Source organism: Xenopus tropicalis, chromosome 3 (genome assembly GCF_000004195.4).
Source record: "Xenopus tropicalis strain Nigerian chromosome 3, UCB_Xtro_10.0, whole genome shotgun sequence".
Classification (NCBI taxonomy): Eukaryota; Metazoa; Chordata; class Amphibia; order Anura; family Pipidae; genus Xenopus; species Xenopus tropicalis.
Genome location: NC_030679.2, coordinates 110,946,793 through 110,967,528, shown reverse-complemented (window position 1 = coordinate 110,967,528; position 20,736 = coordinate 110,946,793). Strand labels below are relative to the sequence as shown.

Sequence of the window (20,736 nt, the reverse complement as noted above, 5' to 3'; positions counted from 1 at the left end):
CTTGCTAAGAATCAATCTAACTCCTTCTTAAAGCTATATAATGTATTAGCCAGCACGACTGATTCGGGGAGGGAATTCCACAACTTCACAGCTCTCACAGTAAAAAACCCTTTCCGAATATTTAAACGGAACCTCCCTTCTTCTAAACGGAGTGGGTGCCCTCGTGTCCGTTGGAAGGACCTACTGGTAAATAAAACATTAGAAAGGTTATTATATGATCCCTTTATATATTTATACATAGTTATCATGTCACCCCTTAAGCGCCTCTTCTCCAGTGTAAACAGACCCAACTTGGCCAGTCTTTCTTCATAACTGAGACTTTCCATACCCTTTACCAGCTTAGTTGCCCTTCTCTGGACCCTCTCTAACTCAATTATGTCCCGTTTGAGCACTGGAGACCAGAACTGGACAGCATATTCTAGATGGGGCCTTACCAGCGCTCTGTAAAGGGGAAGAATAACCCCCTCCTCCCGTGAATCTATACCCCTTTTAATACTGCTCAAAACCTTGTTTGCCCTTGCAGCTGCTGCCTGGCATTGCTTGCTACAAAATTACAGAAAGGCCCTCTTCCATAGGCTTTATTTTAATTATATAAGTCAAATTTTTTAAAATAATTTCATTTTCTCTGTTATTATAAACAGCACCTTATACTTGATCTTAGCTAAAATATAGTTAATCCTTATTCAATGCAGAATAACCCTATTAGGTTATATTAACGTTTAAATTATTTTTTAGTGGACATAAGGTATGGAGATCCAAATTATGGAAAGATCCGTTACCTGGAAACCCCAATGCCGAGTATTTTGGATAACAGTTCTCATACCTGTACTATAGGTTTGAATAGATTTCATAACGTTTTCTATACTGTGTATGTCAAAGAATTAAAGAAATGTACCCTTTTTATGCCTTTTAATTGAAAATGTTTTGTTGCAGGACCAGACAATTGTGTGTCATCTATAAATACTAATTCAGAAAGCAATAAACACACACAATAATAAGCAATAATGCTGCTTTTATTTTTACTGGCTTCCTGGTCTCTGACGTACATTGTGCCTGACCTAGAGGAGCTGATAATGCTTAAGTCTCTCTCTGAATCTAAAGGTGGTATTTCAGAGATCATTATTTCTACAGTTTCAATCAGTTGAAAATGGTTAGTGCTCTTTTAATTATCAAAAGGCTGCATAAATCAGATACTCTCTTGCATCTTCTGAAATTGGAATTTAATTTTGCAAAGGGCAAGGAAATCAATTTTGCAAGCTTCGGTCACAGGCAGAGTGTGTGCAAGGTGCAACAGGATAACATAATGATTGGGGTGAAAGTCGAAACAGAAATGGGCACCATGCATCAACCAAAGTGTACAAAGATCATTCAGTCGTTCCATAAATCAATTGTACCTCCTTGCAAAGTCTTTAGATATAACACATAGATCCCTGATCCCATGCATAATATTTATTGCTAAGTTATACATAAATTCCAACACAGCCAAACTACTCATTGTATGTAAAAAAATTATACCTTGACCAGTTTTCCTGAGGTAGTTAAATACATTTAGTGAGATAGGAGAGATTAATCCTGAGTATTTCATGAGGTTAGCTTGAAATATTATACAGAAGGTGCAAATTAAGGGGACAATTTATCATGTCTCTATAAAATAATACCACGTTGCACAACATTATCGATCTCTTAACATTTAACAGTTTATTTTCCACATGGCTCATTCCAGTGTGTAAAAAAATCTTGGGCAAGCTTGTTTAAAATTTTCTACAAAGACAGTGAAATACAAAATATTAAACAGAAAAGAAAAGAGGTCCTCTGCACTCAGCCTTCATAAATAAGCTAATGATGTTAAGGGCAATGACACACAGGACGTTCTATCGCCCATGGTAGCCAAGATATTTCGCAGGTGACAAAATGTCCCATGCAGAGGGCATCCCTTGTTTCTTTCTAAATGCAATGGCCCCATGGCCAGTTCTACACTCACTTTTATCCGATTCTTTAAGAATCCTACCACTTCATTATACATTATATACAAGGAAGACACACAGAACTACTAGTAGCAGCTACTTTTTCATGGCTACTTAGGGCTCTGGCACACAGGGAGATTAGTCGCCCGTGACAAATCTCCCTGTTCGCGGGCGACTAATCTCCCCCCGAGTTGCCATCAGTTGCCATCACACCGGCGACAATGTAAGTCGCCGGTGGGATGGCACATGCAGCGGCGCGATTTCGGCAAATCGCCGAAAATGCCTCGCGAGGCAACTTCGTCGATTTGCTGAAATCGCCTGCGCAGTGTGTGCCATCCCACCGGTGACTTACATTGTCGCCGGTGGGATGGCAATTCAGGGAGATTAGTCGCCCGCGAACAGGGAGATTTGTCGCAGGCGACTAATCTCCCCGTGTGCCAGAGCCCTTAACATCAGAAAATACCCTGCCATAGACAATACTGATAATTGCCTATGCTAAAACACCCCTTGAGACAATCATTAGTAAGTGATCAGCATTGTCTATTTTAGTAGCCACGACAAGTAGCTGCTACTAGTAGCTCTGTGTGTCTTCACCCTTAAGGTTAAAACTCCCAAATGGTTGCTCTTTTATTGGCCACCATTGGGATCTCCTGACAGTAGCTGGAAATGATGGGAGCTACAACATGTTGCTGACCACTGGTCATGTATAAACGTATGCAAAAAAGGGAAAGTTGTGCTCACCACTAAATTATAAAGTATTGCTTGGAACATAAGTATTGCTATATTGTCTGCCTTACTCAATTGTTCTGTGATCTTCTAATTATGGATATAGGATCCTTTATCCAAAAGGTTGTCTTAGACTCAATTTTAATAAAATAATTCAGAATTTTAGAGCATATTTCCTTTTTCTCTGTAATAATAAAACAGTACCTTTTATTTATTTAATGTTTAAATTATTTTTTAGTAGGTTTAAGGTAAGAAGATCCAAATTACAGAAAGACCCCTTATCCAGAAAACCTCAGGTCCCGAGCATTCTGGATAACAGGTCCCATAACTGTACATATATTTTCCAAGAGAGACCCAAAGTCACAAGGGTATCCTGCAGTGATTCCTTTTTCAGAAGAGGGTTGAAGATAATCGCTGAGACTAAACTTTAACACCCTATAAAGCAGAGTGCTGTTTGGTTGCTCAAGTAAACCGAAAGCATTTTGATCTACTAACATACACTGCTAATTTATGAATCTATACATTTGTGCTAAGAATATGACATTTGAGGAATCTGCCCACATTTATATTTAGCAGCATTTTAGAGTAATAGAATAGATTTTAAAATGTATATCTATTTTAAAAAAATATGATTTTGCCATACTGTTTAATATTTTATTCTTTAATACTTCAGTGCCACCATTGAAAAGGATTGCTTAGATTTAAATTATATTATTTTGATACATCTTGAGAAGTTTTTAAAACAATTATCAAATTTTGGATGAACTAGTGGAAGATGTCACCCTGGAGACAGAATTCTTTGTAGAACAAAATGTCCATATAGTTTCTGTTCTACTGATTGAGTGAGCTGAGAATAAGAGAAATTGTTAGAGATGAGATGGAAATCTATGAGAAATCATTTGGCTGAGTGAAGTTTCATTATCCCAGAGGGACTAATAATGGCTACTTATGCTTTGACGCATTTACCAAGTATAAGGGGCTGATTTATCAAAGTCCGAATTTGTACAATGGTACAATCCGGAAGTTCCGAAATTTTTGTATCCGAATGATGGTAAAAGGCACAAAAAAACTTTCTGACTTTGAACCTTCAGTGCATGTTTTTGGAAGCCTCCCATAGGACTCAATGGCACTCTCCAACCTGGCCCAAGGAAAGTCACGATAACGAAGCTTGAATGAATCCGAAACTTTCGTACTCGTTGCAACAAATATGTTTTTGTCGCACAAATTGTCGCAAAGTAAGAGAAAGTTGCGGAAATAAGCAAACAAAGTCAGAAAAAAATAGAATTTTTTCCATATGGACTAATTTGTACTTTGATAAATGTGCCCCTTGGTGTCTTTTTGGAACATCTCTATGGAATTATTTATTAAGAACTGTAATGGAAAAATGGACACCATACTGTTATTATTAAAAAATAATTTGTATGTTCCACAGTTACTAATATGCATGTTGCAGAGCAGCACTGATTGCTTTTTAAATAAACTGCAATCAGTTCACCCTTGCTACTTGGATCTTTTAGACGTGTCCTGGATTTTCAAGTGATCTGGTCATCATAAAAATGCTTATACTCTAAACCTGAATCTGTCTTCATCTTATATGCCTCTTTTCCCCCCTTACAGTGTTTAGCAAGGCTTACGGATTTATAAATAATTAATGAAATGCTATGGAACTAAAATGTACTGTAGGTAACCTAAGCCTTGCCTGTACAAATGTTTTAGTTTAGAATAACAAATAAATTGGATTCCAGTGATTATGGTGATGGAATACTTTTATTTTCCAGAGAGAGAGAGACCAAGAGGGGGATTAAGAGGCACAGCACTTTGATGGCCTGGTAACCTTTTAGTGCTGAGAAAAGAAATATTATATATTTTATAGTATTTATAAAGGCTTTCCTTTTAGATTGGTAGCCTGGACTGGTAGTCTGAGACACAACAACTCAAATGAATTCCCTTTGTAAGTAATGGTAAGAGAGTTAAAAAGAGAATCTATAGTTTACTATAAATTATAAAATAAAAAGATTTGCAATCTTACCCTTACCCTGTAATAGTCTGTACTGTAGACATCACGGGACATGCCGAAGTCTCCAATCTTGACAAGCAGATTAGCCCCCACTAAGCAGTTCCTGGTGGCCAAGTCTCGGTGGACAAAATGCTGAGATGCAAGATAGACCATTCCAGAAGCAATCTGTGTAGCGATGTGGAGCATTTGTGATAGACCCAGGTCTCCTTTAGTCTGACGGGGCTGGCCATCTACAAGGATCATGGCATCAGGTCCATGTGCTCTGAAATCACAAGATACATTTCAGTGAGTTTGCGTAAAGAAAAAAAAAAAACTTTACCGGATGTTGGTGCTTTATAAATACATCAATAAAAAAATATGTGGAGTTAACAAGCACATAAAATTGAAATTCCATATTGTTCTGGATGTTCTCATTTGTGTTGACTTTCACTACAGCTTATTATTATTAACATTTATTTATAAAGCGCCAACATATTCTGCAGCGCTGTACAATAATGTAGCAAGCAGACACACACCCTGTTTACTACAAGGTAATCTACAGCCCTTTTTGAAGCTTAGGAGCAATCATTAATACATATTTGTATAAGACATAAAAGGAAACATCTACAATGGCCCTGGGTGGAAGTGTAAGAGTAGTAAAAGTGCCAGGGTTTGTCTGCACCTTTCACAAGATAAAAACATAGCTCAGAGACCTGCAAATGGCCCCTAAAGACTGCATAAATTATGTGAATTATATCATGGCAGACATTGACCATAATGCCAAAAACGATCATAGCGGTGGCAATCATAGTGGGTGGGGATCAGTGCAAACTTTTAAAGGATTATAAAAATGCAATTACATAGTTAGTTACATAGGGTTGAAAAAAGTTCAACCCATCCAAGTAAACCCAGCACACACAACCCACACCTACCAATCTATACACTCACATACATAAACTATATATATAACCACTAATACTAACTGTAGATATTAGTATCACAATAGCCTTGGATATTCTGATTGTTCAAGAACTCATCCAGGCCCTTCTTAAAGGCATTAACAGAATCTGCCATTACCACATCACTAGGAAGGGCATTCCCCAACCTCACTGCCCTCACTGTGAAAAACCACCTACACTGCTTCAAATGGAAGCTCTATTCCTCTAATCTAAAGGGGTGACCTCTGGTGCGCTGATTGTTTTTATGGGAAAAAAGAACATCCCCCATCTGCCTATAATCCCCTCTAATGTACTTGTACAGAGTAATCATGTCCCCTTGCAAGCGCCTGTTTTCCAGAGAAAACAACCCCAACCTCGACAGTCTAACTTCATGATGCATTTTTTTAAAAAAGGACTTTGTTCATCATGTTGAGACTTTTTTAAAACTGTTTTGAAACTACTTGCCCAGTCTGATAAATAGTTCTGTGCGTAAGGGCAATAAATTAAATTATGAATATCAACATAAGCAGCAACATGCAACTGAATCTACTGCCCTTCAAAATTGTAGCAAGACATTCTCTTTGGTTTAACATTTTATCCAATATATATATTTAGTAATCTAATAACTTCCTTGTTGACATGAACAATTTTAATATAACTATGGATTTCCATTTGCCAAACCTAATTCCCCTGCTGTATTATCCAGTAGAATAACGTGGTTTAGATATGGAAGAAACTGACTTTACAGAACTTTGCTTCATGTTGCTGCTGTAGCATAAAGAATAAAATCCATCAGTCTATAATACATTTCACAGCTGCAACATCTCATGAACTGCAAATCTCAGCCGTTGAAAATAAGGACATTTCACAAGCACTGAATGTGAAGATCCTTGTAGAGTTTGAAGTGGCTCATACTCCATGCACTCCACCAGATCTTACACCGTTAAACCCATTCTCTTTTGGAATGCTTTGCAGAATTGTATTTGTTTTGTAGCAGAAACACAGAACATCAAAATGAGTGCTTTTTAAAAACACTTATGTATTAACCTTCATGGAAGTATTTTAATGAATAAACATCAAGCTATATTTGCAGCGAGGCTAACTTAATTACTGTTGATTCTTAAAAGCTTTACCAAAGATTTCGAAACTTAAATCCCTAACAATACAAACAACAAAAAAGTATCATGAATATATTAAACAAATGTCAATATGTGTCATTTATTGGAACCTAAAGGTGAGTTAAAGTGGAGACCCTGCGAATATATACACAAATTGCGTTATATATAGTCATGAGGCAATTTTTTTGGCAGGCATGGATTCATAGCAAATTTCTGCACTTTGCCATTGGCGAATTGTTTTATGAAACTTTAGCGAAAATTTGAAGCAGAAAAATTAGTTGTGCGTCAAAAAAGTTGCGGTTGTGTTTAAATAGGCATGGTTGCGTCAAATGGGGTGCGGTTGCGGAAGAAAGACGCAGGCAACAAAAAAGCCACGCAACAAACGTGTTTTTCATCACTACTTATGTACTTTTGCTATGTTAAATCTTAGCCTATTGGCAAGGTCATTATATTTATTGTTTTTCATTTATTTGCCTTCTTACAGTATTTATGCCTCTGTCCCTGCCCTTTGCATCTTTCACTTGAAATCATTCTTCCTGGTTGGTAGGGTAAATAGGGCCCTAGCAACCAAAAACAGTTGAAGGGCCAAACTGAATAGCTTCAGAACAAAAATGTAAGTAATTAAAAAAAAATCAAGATCAACTATAAACTTCTCCTTTAAAAATAGTATCATTTATATATTTTTACTATCTGATACAGAAAGACTAATTTATACTAATAAGCATAAGTGCATCACTAACATAATTACAAAAGTGAGCGCCATTACCAAAGCTACTTGCACCCATACTTGTTCCTAATAAGTTCCGAGATCAGATACGCCAGACAAGCATGCTACAATTAACTGGTACAACTATGTACATTATGGATTTATCACTGGTGTGGACATGGCAGTAATTTCAGGGTTCCTTAGCTATTTGCTTCAATTGTTGCAATTGACTTTTGCCAAGCAAATTGGGCACTGATGCTGATATTAACAGCACACACATTTACACTCCTGAAGTGACACCATCCCCACACCATGTTTCAGCAAATTAAGCACAATTCACAAACAGAACACTTAGGAGCAGAATAATCAAAGTACGAGTTCGAATCCCGATATGGGTAAAATTTCAGATTAGATATGATAATTTCTGATGATCGGAAATGTCACGATAATATCGTAATGGCGTTCCGAAAGTCACAAAATTTTTGTATCCGAACGATCATAAGCGGTGGGAAAATCTTTCTGATTTTGAACCTTCAGTGCATGATTTTGGAAGCCTCCCATAGGATTCAATGGCACTCTGCAGATCCAACCTGGCCCAGGGAAAGTCACGATAATGAAGCATGAATGAATCCGAAACTTTCGTACTCGCGACAAATACGATTTCGACGCCCAAATTGTCGCAAAGTATGAAAAAGTCGTGCAAATTAATGAAAAAGCCACAAAAAATACGCACTACAAAAACAAATTTTATGTATTCGGAAACAATCATACTTTGCTAAATGTGCCCCTTTTTGTCACATTGCATGCAAGTTGTAATCCACACAATTTACAATGTGTCCTGCATTGTGGGAAAAATATTGTGCTTTGCATTTAGGGTAGAGTTTTTCTCAGGGTGATATTCTGTATTGTTTTTAGTACTTTGCTACTGCTCTTACAGAACCGAATACTGGCACATCACCAAACTCATTGCAGGGACTCCAGGGATCACTATAGACCTCCTAACAAGATGCAGCAAGAATATTTCATAGACCTCTTCACAATAGATAAAACTCAATGAGATATTACCAACACATCCCTCTTAATAAATCACACAACAATTCCTTTTATGACTCCGTCAGCACATTTTTATGCATTTCACCCATCATAAACCCATTTCCCTGAAAATGAGCAGATTGAAATTGTACAGAGTATTGTGCTTTGTGCATTTTTTGACATTAAACAAATTGCCTTTGTCAGCATTAGCAAAACTATCACCTTAGAACTTATTTTGATCTCTGCACTCTAAATCCTTCATATGCCATGTGTGATTTAACACTTGCATCGCTTGTTTTTCTGTTGTTTAAACAAAAAAAAGGGCATGGTCGCTCTAATTTATTTTTGTAAGTTGCAGAATTGACGTGTATGCTGGAGCACATAGGGCCCATTATCCACTCATACAGTCTTTTGTATGCACACACAGGGAAATAAATGTCTGTGTTGTATAATGGCCTTCATAAACATAATGGGAAATGTCTAAGGAGGAACTAGCTTCTTATGCATGGCCATAGGCTTCCATCTCTAATGCAACACAAATAAACACACCCATCTGTGTGCCATCTTGTTGCATGGTATATCTGCTGGTAGGATGTAAACAGATCAAAAAGTGCCCCCTGGTTTTCATAAGGCTGAAGAAACTGAAGCAGAGCCTGACATTATACAGGTTCCACAAGACACTATGTGGCTGCAGCCAAACTATATTTGGGGGGATGCAGGAAGTTCTAAAACTAAATACATTTACAAACAAATCCCAGCATACAGAATACTTGCATGCTGCAATTGCCACAGATTTACATTACCCGTAGCCCTTACACCTTACAAGTGGAGCATAAATCGTCTTTTGTCTGAAGAAACGTAATGATAAAATAGAGTTAAAGGTTTATGAAAGAAAATGGAAAACATGAGAATGACAAATTTTAGCATATAGAAAATAAAGTACAGGTATCGGACCCCTTATCCGGAAACCCGTTATCCAGAAAGCTCCGAATTACGGAATGCCTGTCTCCCATAGACTCCATTTTAATGAAATAATTCAGAATTTTAAAACTGATTTCCTTTTTCTATGTAGAATTAAAACAGAACCTTGTAATTGATTCCAAATAAGATATAATTAATCCTTATTGGATGCAAAACAATCCTATTGGGTTTAATTAATGTTTTATTGATTTTTTAGTAGATTTAAGGTATTAAGATCCAAATTACGGAAAGACCCCTTATCCGGAATACCCTTGGTCCCGAGCATTCTGGATAATGGGTCCTATACCTGTATTAGTGAAACAGGCACAAACATATATTAGACCATTTTCTTGGCTTTCAGATTAAGACTAGGTTTGGGAATTTAGTTTCTTTTATAAACATGTACCGGTCTGAAAATTGCTTATTATAAGGAAGGTAAGTATGCCTAAGGAAAATGTATCATTCAGGGCTATTTTAAAAACTTCTTAAAACTCATTAGATCTGCATTTTTATAGTTACTGTACATTGGAAGGAACATATTGTACTTGGAATAGTGTTGCAGACTTACTTCATAAAGCAATATTGGGGGGTTTTGTTGCTAATACACTTCTTAAAAAGTGGATTGTATTATTTCTATTTTTATTGAACTTACAGTCATTTATAAACATTTTTAAGGTGGATGCTTTAGTTTGTGTTAGTTCCCTACTGAATTCCATATAAATATAAATGGCTTTGTACTTATCTACAATGTTGTAGAACCTGGGGCACTCAGCTGTCTTTCCCCTGCATTGCTCAATGTAACCACCTCCAACCAATTGGCTTGCGCTCCATCTTCTTGCTTATAGGGCATAAACAACTAGAAGCCATCCCTCCCCAAAGCTCTTAGGAAAATCCCTGTTTATATCATCTAGGAGCCAACTCCTCAGGTTTCCTTGACTACACTGTCATCTAGTTTGGAAAATTGTAGTTTTAATTTCCACTTCTCTTAAATGCAAATGGTTTGGAGCTCCACAGGCTGGAAGTGGCCCTCCAAAGGATTTTTATGGCTCCCAGTCTGCTTAACGAGTCCATAGACTTCACTGTTAGACATTGTTTTAATTTAATCCATCCTTCAAACATGTTATATAAGAAATAATCGACCTACTACATGTAATAAGTTGGAAAGCACTGGTTTAGTTTATTAGAGTTTGCTAAGATATACAGTAAGGGTATTATTAGTAGAATATTAACTTTTCTGAATCTCTTTCATTAACACACTGCTTAGGATTTTGCCTTTTACATCTGAACACATTCAGATTGTCTTTAAGTTAATTACCCCTGCTCATGTTAGATACTGGTGGAACAAGTTGGTGTCTGCATTACACAGCTCACACAGCACACACTATGGCACAACATGGCTTATCATATCATAACATTTGTGTCAATGGAAACAAACGTGATACTGAGCTACTTAAATTGAGTGACATGGTGGAAACATGATGTGTTATCTGAGGTCCTTAGGATTATATTAAGCCGTTATGCTATAGTACTTTAGTATTTTACAAGGCATGGGAATTTGAGGCCCACAAATGCAGATACAAAGAAAACTAAATCAAATAGAAAGGTCCAGCACATATTTTGTTTTAGCTGTACATAAAAAACTAGTCCTAAAGTATCCTTTTAAAGAACGCAGGTATGTCAACAGACCAACACAGCCTTAGCTTCATATGCTGTATAAATCCTACTGTATGATTTAGAAGGATGAAGAAGTGTTATGGACTTCCTACTGAGATGATGATGGTGCTCCAAAATAAAGCAAATGAAGCAAAACTCATGCAGGTTATGAAAGAGACACAGACCTTAGATCCTGCTGCTTTTGTTATGGTCTTTTATAGAGGGAAAGAATATAATTCCTTCAGAAACCTGTTCCATATAGGTTTTAGATAATTTGCTGATATTCTACGGTGACCCCAAGTGAGCACCCCAGTGGAGATGTAAATAAGGTATTGCTGCCTTCTCCCAGCAAAAAATCTGCAAAACGGCAGATGTTTTTGCGGAAATTCGGCACAAATCCATGCCTGGCGAATTATTTTGCCCATCACTAATTATAAGATTTCATAACCAGTCTGCAATAGCAAAAATAGCACACATTTTAAAAAAATTGTATCTGTAATCTTATATCTATATCTGGAATGCTCTAAAACAGGAATACTGGTTTTGCTAAACCAACACAATCCCCATCAAAGTTGTAATGTGGCTGGATTTGACAGGTTATGCTCTTCCCTGCTCCCTTCCTCTGCTTTCTGATTCAGATCTAAAGGTAGGGTAGGAAGAAGCAGAGAAGGTAGAAGAACAGAATACAAATGATATGCCTTCTTGCAGTAGGTCAGCACTTTACTAAAATATAAATATATGTATTTGAGGAAAAACCACATATCTGGAAAACTTGGGGTCTCAAAGCTTCCACATTAAATGGGTCATTTACTTTGACCCTGGGTGCAAGTACAGGAAATCCAGCAAGAGTGCCATGCTGGAAGGAAGTAGGAAGGCAGCCCTGTCCTTACCTTATGCTTAGGGCAGATAATAACTACAGGCTTCAGTTATATGTCTTAATCACGTTCAAGCTAGCAGACACGTAGGGTGTAGGACTGGGACACCTACATGCATCCTGCCTCCATCACCTAATGAATACAGTGTTGCTGAACACAGACAGCACTGTATTCACAAGACAAAGATAGGTCCTTGTGGTTCATTTTGGATTGTAGAATTTACCATGTTTTGGATTGCAGAGGTCTGTGGCAATTCTTTAAAATGCAGGGCAAGGCACAAAGCCCAAATACATGGGGGAATTACACTTTTTTTTTGCACAGTTTTGGAGTGCAGAGACACGTAGGAAATGCAGTATATGACTGATTTTTTGCACTATGCACCCTGCCCTGTACATAGTAAATGACCTTCATGGTGTCCCATGCCTGTAGTTTTACGATCAATGCCACCTTCTTTTATGGTGCAATTACCAATTTTATCTTTCTTTCCAAATACATTTCTTCCTATCACCAAACAAGCGGTACCAAAATGGCAGTTACAAATAATTGTATTCACTCTGCTCAGTTAATACATATTTTACAGATTGTTTGTTTAGTAAAAACTATGTGTTACTACTGAGCTTTACAGCATTGATTTTGCTTATCTGCCAGGAAAATATTTTCCTTTGAGAAAAAGAATTCATTAGTTGCCCTTTTCTTGTCCTTGAAAAGAAAATAATTTTGTTTGTCAATAGTTTCAGTAGAAAAAGAGGCAATGGTTTCACTTCCAAATGAAATATCTTTCTGTTGAATAGACAGGTTGAACTCAATATTTCATCCTAACTGGGTTCATAAAATCCCTAGACCTACAAAAGAGTCTCATTTTAAACTTGTATAAAAGCAATTCTTTTGTATGCTGATTCACATTTCATATATTAAAGATGTTCACAGAACACCTACACCACCCTCACAAGGCTCCAGAAAGTGAACATAAGGCGTGAGAGAATTTTAAAGCCCTTTATAAATATGGAGATTTAATCTGTCATATGGAAATCATAACTTTGAAGAAATTCTGAAAAGCATGTTTTATTTCAGGTTCTAAGATTTTTATATTCAAGGACAAGAAATTATCTTTTCTGAATTACAGGATCCTGTCCTGGGGTGAAATACTCACAGAAGCTTTTCCTGCAGAACGTGCTTATAGAATTGCCATGATTATTTATTTTTAACAGAGAAAACTATCTTTAGCAGGTATTGAAAATACAAATATAATTAGCATTTGCACATAAAGTATTATATTATGTCGTTTTTGTTATCTTTTCAATTATTTACATGTTTTGTTTGTCAGCTTTTAGGATTGAAATTGAAAACTGCTTGAAAACTGGTTGCCAATTGTTAGTTACTCAAGTAACCAGTGCACAGGTTGAAATTAAAAATGGGCTGAAAAAAGTCTTACAGTTGTAGGGGTTTAATAAAATAGGCCCCACAGGATGGATACCCCTAGGAAAGGCCCCAGGGTAGTAATGGTTAAGGGACACATGGTATAGTCTGGGACATCAATAGTTAATGGGGTGTGCCATGTAGGAAGTGGTAGTAAGAATGGGCCGACATTGCCCCTCTAGGAGTGTAGAGGGGTTAAGACCCCCCCAGCATTACATCAGCTGGAAGATCAGGGCATACAGAGGTTAGGCAAGAGGGAGAGAGTCCCTATTAGATGGGAGATCCCTGATAAAGAGTGCCTGGGCGTGAGTACCGGGGGTGAGTCTTTGTGGAGGGTCTGCCTAGCGTGAGTACCGGGGAGAGCCCTATGAGAGGGTCTCTTGGCGAGAGTACCGGGGGAACTCCTAGATAAGATCATCTTGGCGAGAGTACAGTGAGTACCCATTTTGAGAGAGGTTCTCTATGAGTGGAGAAATGGTGGATGTGCCCTGACTTCATGTATTACACTCCTGGAGAGGTCTGCCCAATAAAGATTCATCTGTTTCATCATATACCTCGGTGTTTAACTTATTCATACCCAGGACCACTAACCAAGCCGGTAAGAACTACCCCAGGGAGGGGCAATACTGCCGGGTGTAGAGTGGAACCCCTGAGGGGTTGAACTACAGCATTAAGTTCCCAGGGTGGGAGTTGTAGTCCCACAGAATCATCCCTGGGTGGAGGCACGCCATTGCTGGGAAAACACCTGTCCCCCATAGTAAGCGGGGCTCAGGGCTCCTGTTGCGCCAAACTGACACCAGTAGCAGCACCGTCTGATAAAGTGGGCTACACAGTCAATCAGTAACCCCAAAAACAAAATTAATTTCCAGTTGTAAGCAAGAAAGAGCCAGAATACGGAGGTTACTAATTAAAAAACCATAGTAAAAGTAAAATAAAAATAACCTTTCCCTGACTTTCCTGACGAATGGGCTCCAGGGTCTCTTGTGTGACAACTCAGCTTATGCCACTGTGTGTATATAGTTAAGGAATGATGCTGGTAACTACTTACATTATTATTCCACTTTCTGTATATTTCTACTTAAAGAGATACTGACACCAGAAATTATTTTTTTGTCTTTCATAACATTGTCTTTTCATGCTATTTATAATGTTGCCATAAAAGTATTTGCCCAATGCTTTTACATTACGTATCTGATCCCCCATGTTCCTCTATGAGGGGGCGGCCATATTTGTGCAGCAGGAGTCTGTTCTAGCATTAGAAGCTACTGTATAACTGAGAGATTGAGAAGGGACAGTCAAGTTGGCAAAACAGTCAGGTTTAGGGACTTCAAGTAACAATTTCTTACAAAAGCAGCGCTGTCAGTGACAAACGATCAATGTGACATATAGGTAACATTAATATTTTGAAGAGTAGTTTTTTAGTGTCAGTATCTCCTGTAATGCACCAATTTTTTAACAGCCGCTGCTCTCTGTGGATTTTCTCTGGATTTTCAATTTGGCAATCCATGTTGAGAGTAAAACCCCAGGGGGCACAACTTCTCTTAAATAAATGCTATGAGGTACACGTTTGCTCAGAGGGAGCAGGAAAGCTGCACAAAACCCAGTGCGCCATCCAGACTGCCCCCCCAAAAATACATATTGATCGCAATGTAATTTCACCTTCCCATTAACACCAATTCATTTTGGTGACATTTTGCAGTTTGTGTATTTTTCATGGTTTCACAAATGTTGTCACCCAATGGCTCTACTGCATTTGACAAAAAACACAGAATAACCTAAATGCATTTGGCACAAGAAAATTTGGCAAAATTGTCCATTGAGTTCAATGTATTTTGGATTTATTTCTACAGATTTGTATATTTTTCAGCAAATCACTCATCACTATTAAGCACCATAAGGGTCAGCATTGATCTAGTTATGCAAGTATATGCTTAAGGTTTATGCCTGACTTATATACATTTTGAGTGACATTTTTACGGTATTTTCATAATGATGCCTATAAAAATGTCATATGAATAGAATGGAATGTATTGCAGTAAATGCATCTTTTGCACAAGGCTTGTGCAGAAATTTGTGCTGGGTTCAACAAGGCACTGGGCTAGTCAGTATGTCCCTCTGTAAGTCTATTACTTTTCTCTGAAAATGATTCTCACAGTGTTTAATAACTGTCTTTTCCAATCGAAGAGACAGTGGACTTTTAAAAGACCATAAAATGAATTTGTCCGAGTTTAATTGTGACTTTCAATAAAAATTGGAAAAGCAGTAAAAAGAGAAAAGCTCACTTTATAACCAGCTTCTTGTGGAACAGCATCATAAATAAAGTTCCAGAGGTTTTATTGCAGTTCATTGTGCCTTGTGCAGAAAACATTGAACAATAAAGGTGACCGATGCAGCAGGGAAGTCATTTTAATTTTAAAATGTCGACCATGTTGGTGATTAAATGCTCTTGAGGTCTCTTGGGATGATGCCGCGCAAGGTCCCAGCCACGGTTCATGTATGAAAACTTGAGATTCTCAAAAGTATTCTTAGAAAATAAATCCAAATGTTGAAGATTGAAAGCAAAAATTCCGAAACGGAATAGCTTTGTCAATTTTATTTCCTAAACGTGGCATATAAAACAATTAAAAGGATCATAAAGCGTTATATAAAACAGCAACCTCAGAATATCTCTGCATTGTGGTTGTTAAGGCCACTGACCCTGAAAACTTCAGAGCATTTGTAACTCCAGGTCGAACTCACAGAAAATAAAAAAAATAAAAATCAAGGAATAAAGAGCAATTTGAAATTTCAGTTCTATACTTAAGTCTGCAAACTTTTCCATTCTGGTGCTAGTTGCAGAGCACTAGAGATGTAGCGAACCTCACAAAAAAAGTTTGCGAACCCGTTTGCGAACTTCCGCCAAAAAGTGCGAACTTTTGCGAACTTTGCGAACCCCATAGACTTCAATGAGAAGGCGAATTTTAAAACCTAGAAAAGCCATTTCTGGCCAGAAAACTGATTTTAAAGTTGTTTAAAGGGTGCCACTACCTGGACAGTGGCATGCAGGAGGGGGATCAAGGGCAAAAATTTCTCTGAAAAATACGTTGTTGACACAGCGTTGCGTTTTGTGCTGTAAAGGGCAGAAATCACACTACATTTCTAAACTTGTGTAATAAACTGCTTTAAAACGTCTGGCGTCTACATGCCAATCAAGTCGTGTAAAGGTTACAGCCGGTTCACACGCAAAGACAAACCGCCGCAGTAGTGCATACGGAATATATTATTGCTGGTGGAAAAACATTGCTCAGGTGATTTTATTGCAATGCAATGTCACTACTATGTGTAACGTGTTTGGTGCACTACTATGTGTAACGTGTTTGGTGCACTACTATGAATAACAGCAAACAGCACTGGACACGTTAAAGAACAGTAACTTAAATTAAAAAAAAAAATTAATAATAAAAAAAAAAGTGATCTCTGGTTGGTGCTGGGGGTGAACTACTAGGAGCAGCACACCAGTCCCCCACAGCTAGACTAATAGCACTCGGCTCTATAAATTACAGTAGCAAAGTAAAAAAAACACAAATGAAAAAAATGATGTGAATGTGTGGTTGGTGCTTAGTGCACTACTATGAGCAGCACACCTGTCTCCAACACACACAGACGGAGCTGCAGTACACAATGAAAAGAAGACTAGAGTATCAGTAATCAGAAAATAAAAGCAGTCCTTACAAGGACTATTGGGTTACAGCAGATGAGATCAGCAGGACAGCTGTCCCCAGCAGCTACATACAGAGTAGTAGAAAGTAGATTACTAGTCAGCAAAGCTACCTAAACTGTCCCTCATACCCCTGCACAGCTCTCTCCCTATGCTAACTCATCAAGCACACACAGGCAGAATGTAAAATGGCTGCTGGGCTTCGGTTTATATATGGAAGGGAGTGGTCCGGGGGTGGTCCAGGAGGGAGAGCTGCCTGATTGGATGCCATGTATCTGCTGGCTCTGGGGTGAGAGGTCAAAATTTGGCTCCAGCTAAGGCGAACCCAAAATTGCGAACTTCGCTAAAAGTTTGCGAACTTGCGAACTTGCGAACACCCGATTTTCGTGCGAATTAGTTCTCCGGCGAACAGTTCGCTACATCTCTACAGAGCACAACCAGATGAATTTGTGTCCCTGAGTGCTCTACCATTTAAATGCTTAGGTTCACATTGTGCAGCATGGATTAAAATTCACCAATTTACTAAGAGTAAGTAGTGATGGACAAAAAAACCCCGGCAAACATGGATTCGCTGGGATTTTCCGCGTTTCGCCATTGGCAGAGTTTTTTGCATAACGGGCGACAAAATTCACAGCGCGTCCAAAAATTGTCGCCCACGTCAAAAAGAATTGTCTCTCATCAAAAGGATTGTCTCTCGCATCAAAAAAATTGTCTCGCACCAAAAGAATTGTCTCTCACGTCAAAAAGAATTGTCTTTCTCATCGAAGGAATTGTCTCACACCAAAAAGGATTGTTGCACGTCAAATGTATTGTCGAGCACCAAGATAGGATAGGGCAATTATTGGTGCAGGGTAGAATAGATTTTTTACTTACAAATTTTTAGTGTTACTTTTCCTTTAAGGGTAGTACAGCCACAGACATCCAATCACAATGGTTCCATCAAACTTATTTAGTTAAGTAATGAGATGGCATTTCTTTAAAGAATAATTGCCAAATTTACTAAGAACACAAAAATGAATTTTTACCAAAAGAAATTTCTCTAGATTTATGATGGTGAGCTACCATTATAAAGATAGGACGGGCATTTTGTATGTTATTTTCTACATCACCTCCTCCATACTCCTCCCAAATACTTAATTTCTTTATGGTTGTAAATTCTCTAAAAAATGTGACCATTACAGTTGTATGGGAAAATGGACTGAAGTATCTTTACAGAGAATTTATACTAAGAGAAAAGTCACCACACTTGTTCACATTAGCATACTTACAAAATATGACATGTGTTGTAAAAATACATGTGACAAATTTAGCTGAACTTTAAAAATGTACATTTTAATAAATATGCCCCTAATATGCCCTAACAAAGTTCACCTCAGTTCATCAGGAGTATTTCACAGCACATCTTGCTTTTGTGAATTGAAAATGTAATGAATTTGTTAATGGAATAAAATGTGAACAAAATCACCAGTGTTTTCTCCTCTATACAATTGTGGTGGTGAAAATGCTCCAAAATGAGATATTAAAAGGCCTGCTCCATATTTTTAATGGTAGTTAGTCGGCCTAAACCTAGAAAAAACACCTTTTGGTGAAACATTCATTTGTAAATTGGCATATATTTACTGGAGAAAGAATATTTACCAATGTGATGAGAATTCGAGATGCAAAATTTACTGTACTTTTCTGTTAGTAAATTGGAGATTGGCAAATTCTCATTGTAATTGTCACCCTTTAATAAATATGCCCCTACAGGGCACATTTACTAAGATTATTTTTTTCTGGCCTTGAAAGTTGTATAAACTCCTCATGGTGTAAATTCGAATTAAACTCGATCATTGCTGTATTTATAAAATGTCACGATAATGATTGAATCGTTCGTACAAAAATGCTGTGTTCAGCAGCCATTTTAGGAGCATCGGCACTCTTGGAAAACAATAATGTGTTTAGTTTTACTTGAAACTGGGTGAAACTGAAAACAATGATGGGATTAACTTTCCCTTTGAAAGTGTGAAATAGAAAACAGTGAGGGTATTAAGTTCCCCTTGAAGCTGGGTGAAACTGAAAACAATGAGGGTTTAACTTGTCCTTGAAAATGTGTCAGGCTGTCACTGACTATTCTATTCCTCTACTAGTCTAAGGGGCACATTTACTAATCCACGAATCTGAATGGGAAAAATTTGGATTGGAAAACGAACATTTTGCGACTTTTTCGTATTTTTTGCGATTTTTTCGTCGCCGTTACAACTTTTTCGTAAATTGTCGTGTTTTTTTCATAACTATTACGACTTGCGCGAATTGTCGCGACTTTTTCATAGCCGTTACGATTTGCTTGTATATTGTCGCAACTTTTTCGTATTGAGCGCTCGTAAACGGCGGGCAATGACTTAGCATGATTTTGGAAGCCTCCCATAGGGCTCAATGGCACTCTGCAGCTCCAACCTGGCCCAAGGAAAGTCTCCCATAGGGCTCAATGGCACTCTGCAGCTCCAACCTGGCCCAAGGAAAGTCTCCCATAGGGCTCAATGGCACTCTGCAGCTCCAACCTGGCCCAAGGAAAGTCTCCCATAGGGCTCAATGGCACTCTGCAGCTCCAACCCGGCCCAAGGAGAGTCTCCCATAGGACTCAATGGCACTCTGCAGCTCCAACCTGGCCCAAGGAAAGTCTCCCATAGGGCTCAATGGCACTCTGCAGCTCCAACCTGGCCCAAGGAAAGTCTCCCATAGGGCTCAATGGCACTCTGCAGCTCCAACCTGGCCCAAGGAAAGTCTCCCATAGGGCTCAATGGCACTCTGCAGCTCCAACCTGGCCCAAGGAAAGTCTCCCATAGGACTCAATGGCACTCTGCAGCTCCAACCTGGCCCAAGGAAAGTCTCCCATAGGGCTCAATGGCACTCTGCAGCTCCAACCTGGCCCAAGGAAAGTCTCCCATAGGGCTCAATGGCACTCTGCAGCTCCAACCTGGCCCAAGGAAAGTCTCCCATAGGGCTCAATGGCACTCTGCAGCTCCAACCTGGCCCAAGGAAAGTCACGATACTGAAGCTTGAATGAATCCGAAACTTTTGTACTCGGCGCAACGGCTACGGAAAAGTCGCGACAATTCACAAAAAAGTCGTAATGGCCCCGAAAAAAAGCCGTAATGGCTACGAAAAAGTTGCGTCAATTTACGAAAAAAACGCAAAATACCGATCATTACGAAAAAACGCATTTGGACACCTTCGGAGCGTTCATGGATTAGTAAATGTGCCCCTAAGCCTTCATAGGACTCAATGGTACTTGACAGATCAAATCTGTCGAATTTTTTTTTTTTACAAAAAAAGTTAAACATTAATAAATCATGAATTATGGCAGCTATTTTCAAAAAACTAAACAAATTTTTCAGGGAATAATAATGAAAAAAAATCTGGTGAAAACCATTCGTAAATCTCGAAATTATCTAGAAGAAAAAAATCCGATTTTATCTTAAAATTGCTTAGTAAATGTGCCCCTGTGTGTCTGCCAAAGATCAAATAATGCTTAATTATCACACCCTCTAGCTTGTACCCTCTCATAGATAGAGACCTCATTTATCTACATTTATCTAGCAGAAATACAAATTATAGCTGCTAAGCTTTTCAGTAGCATCACTATTTAAACATTTTGCCTGTAAAAAAAAATAAG

General features: G+C 38.2%; 1 protein-coding gene across 3 annotated transcripts in view; it reads right to left on the bottom strand.

Moving 5' to 3' along the window:
- The window catches only part of ntrk3 (neurotrophic receptor tyrosine kinase 3), a 347,933-nt gene that overhangs the window by 11,813 nt on the left and 315,384 nt on the right, over positions 1-20,736 (bottom strand). For 2 of the 3 annotated variants that reach the window (XM_031899231.1, XM_031899232.1), the window contains one exon: positions 4,720-4,969. In XM_031899231.1, coding sequence (XP_031755091.1) covers positions 4,720-4,969 — 250 coding nt within the window. The remainder of the gene's footprint in view (positions 1-4,719; positions 4,970-20,736) is intronic. The other variant, XM_004912649.4, reaches the window with a different exon arrangement.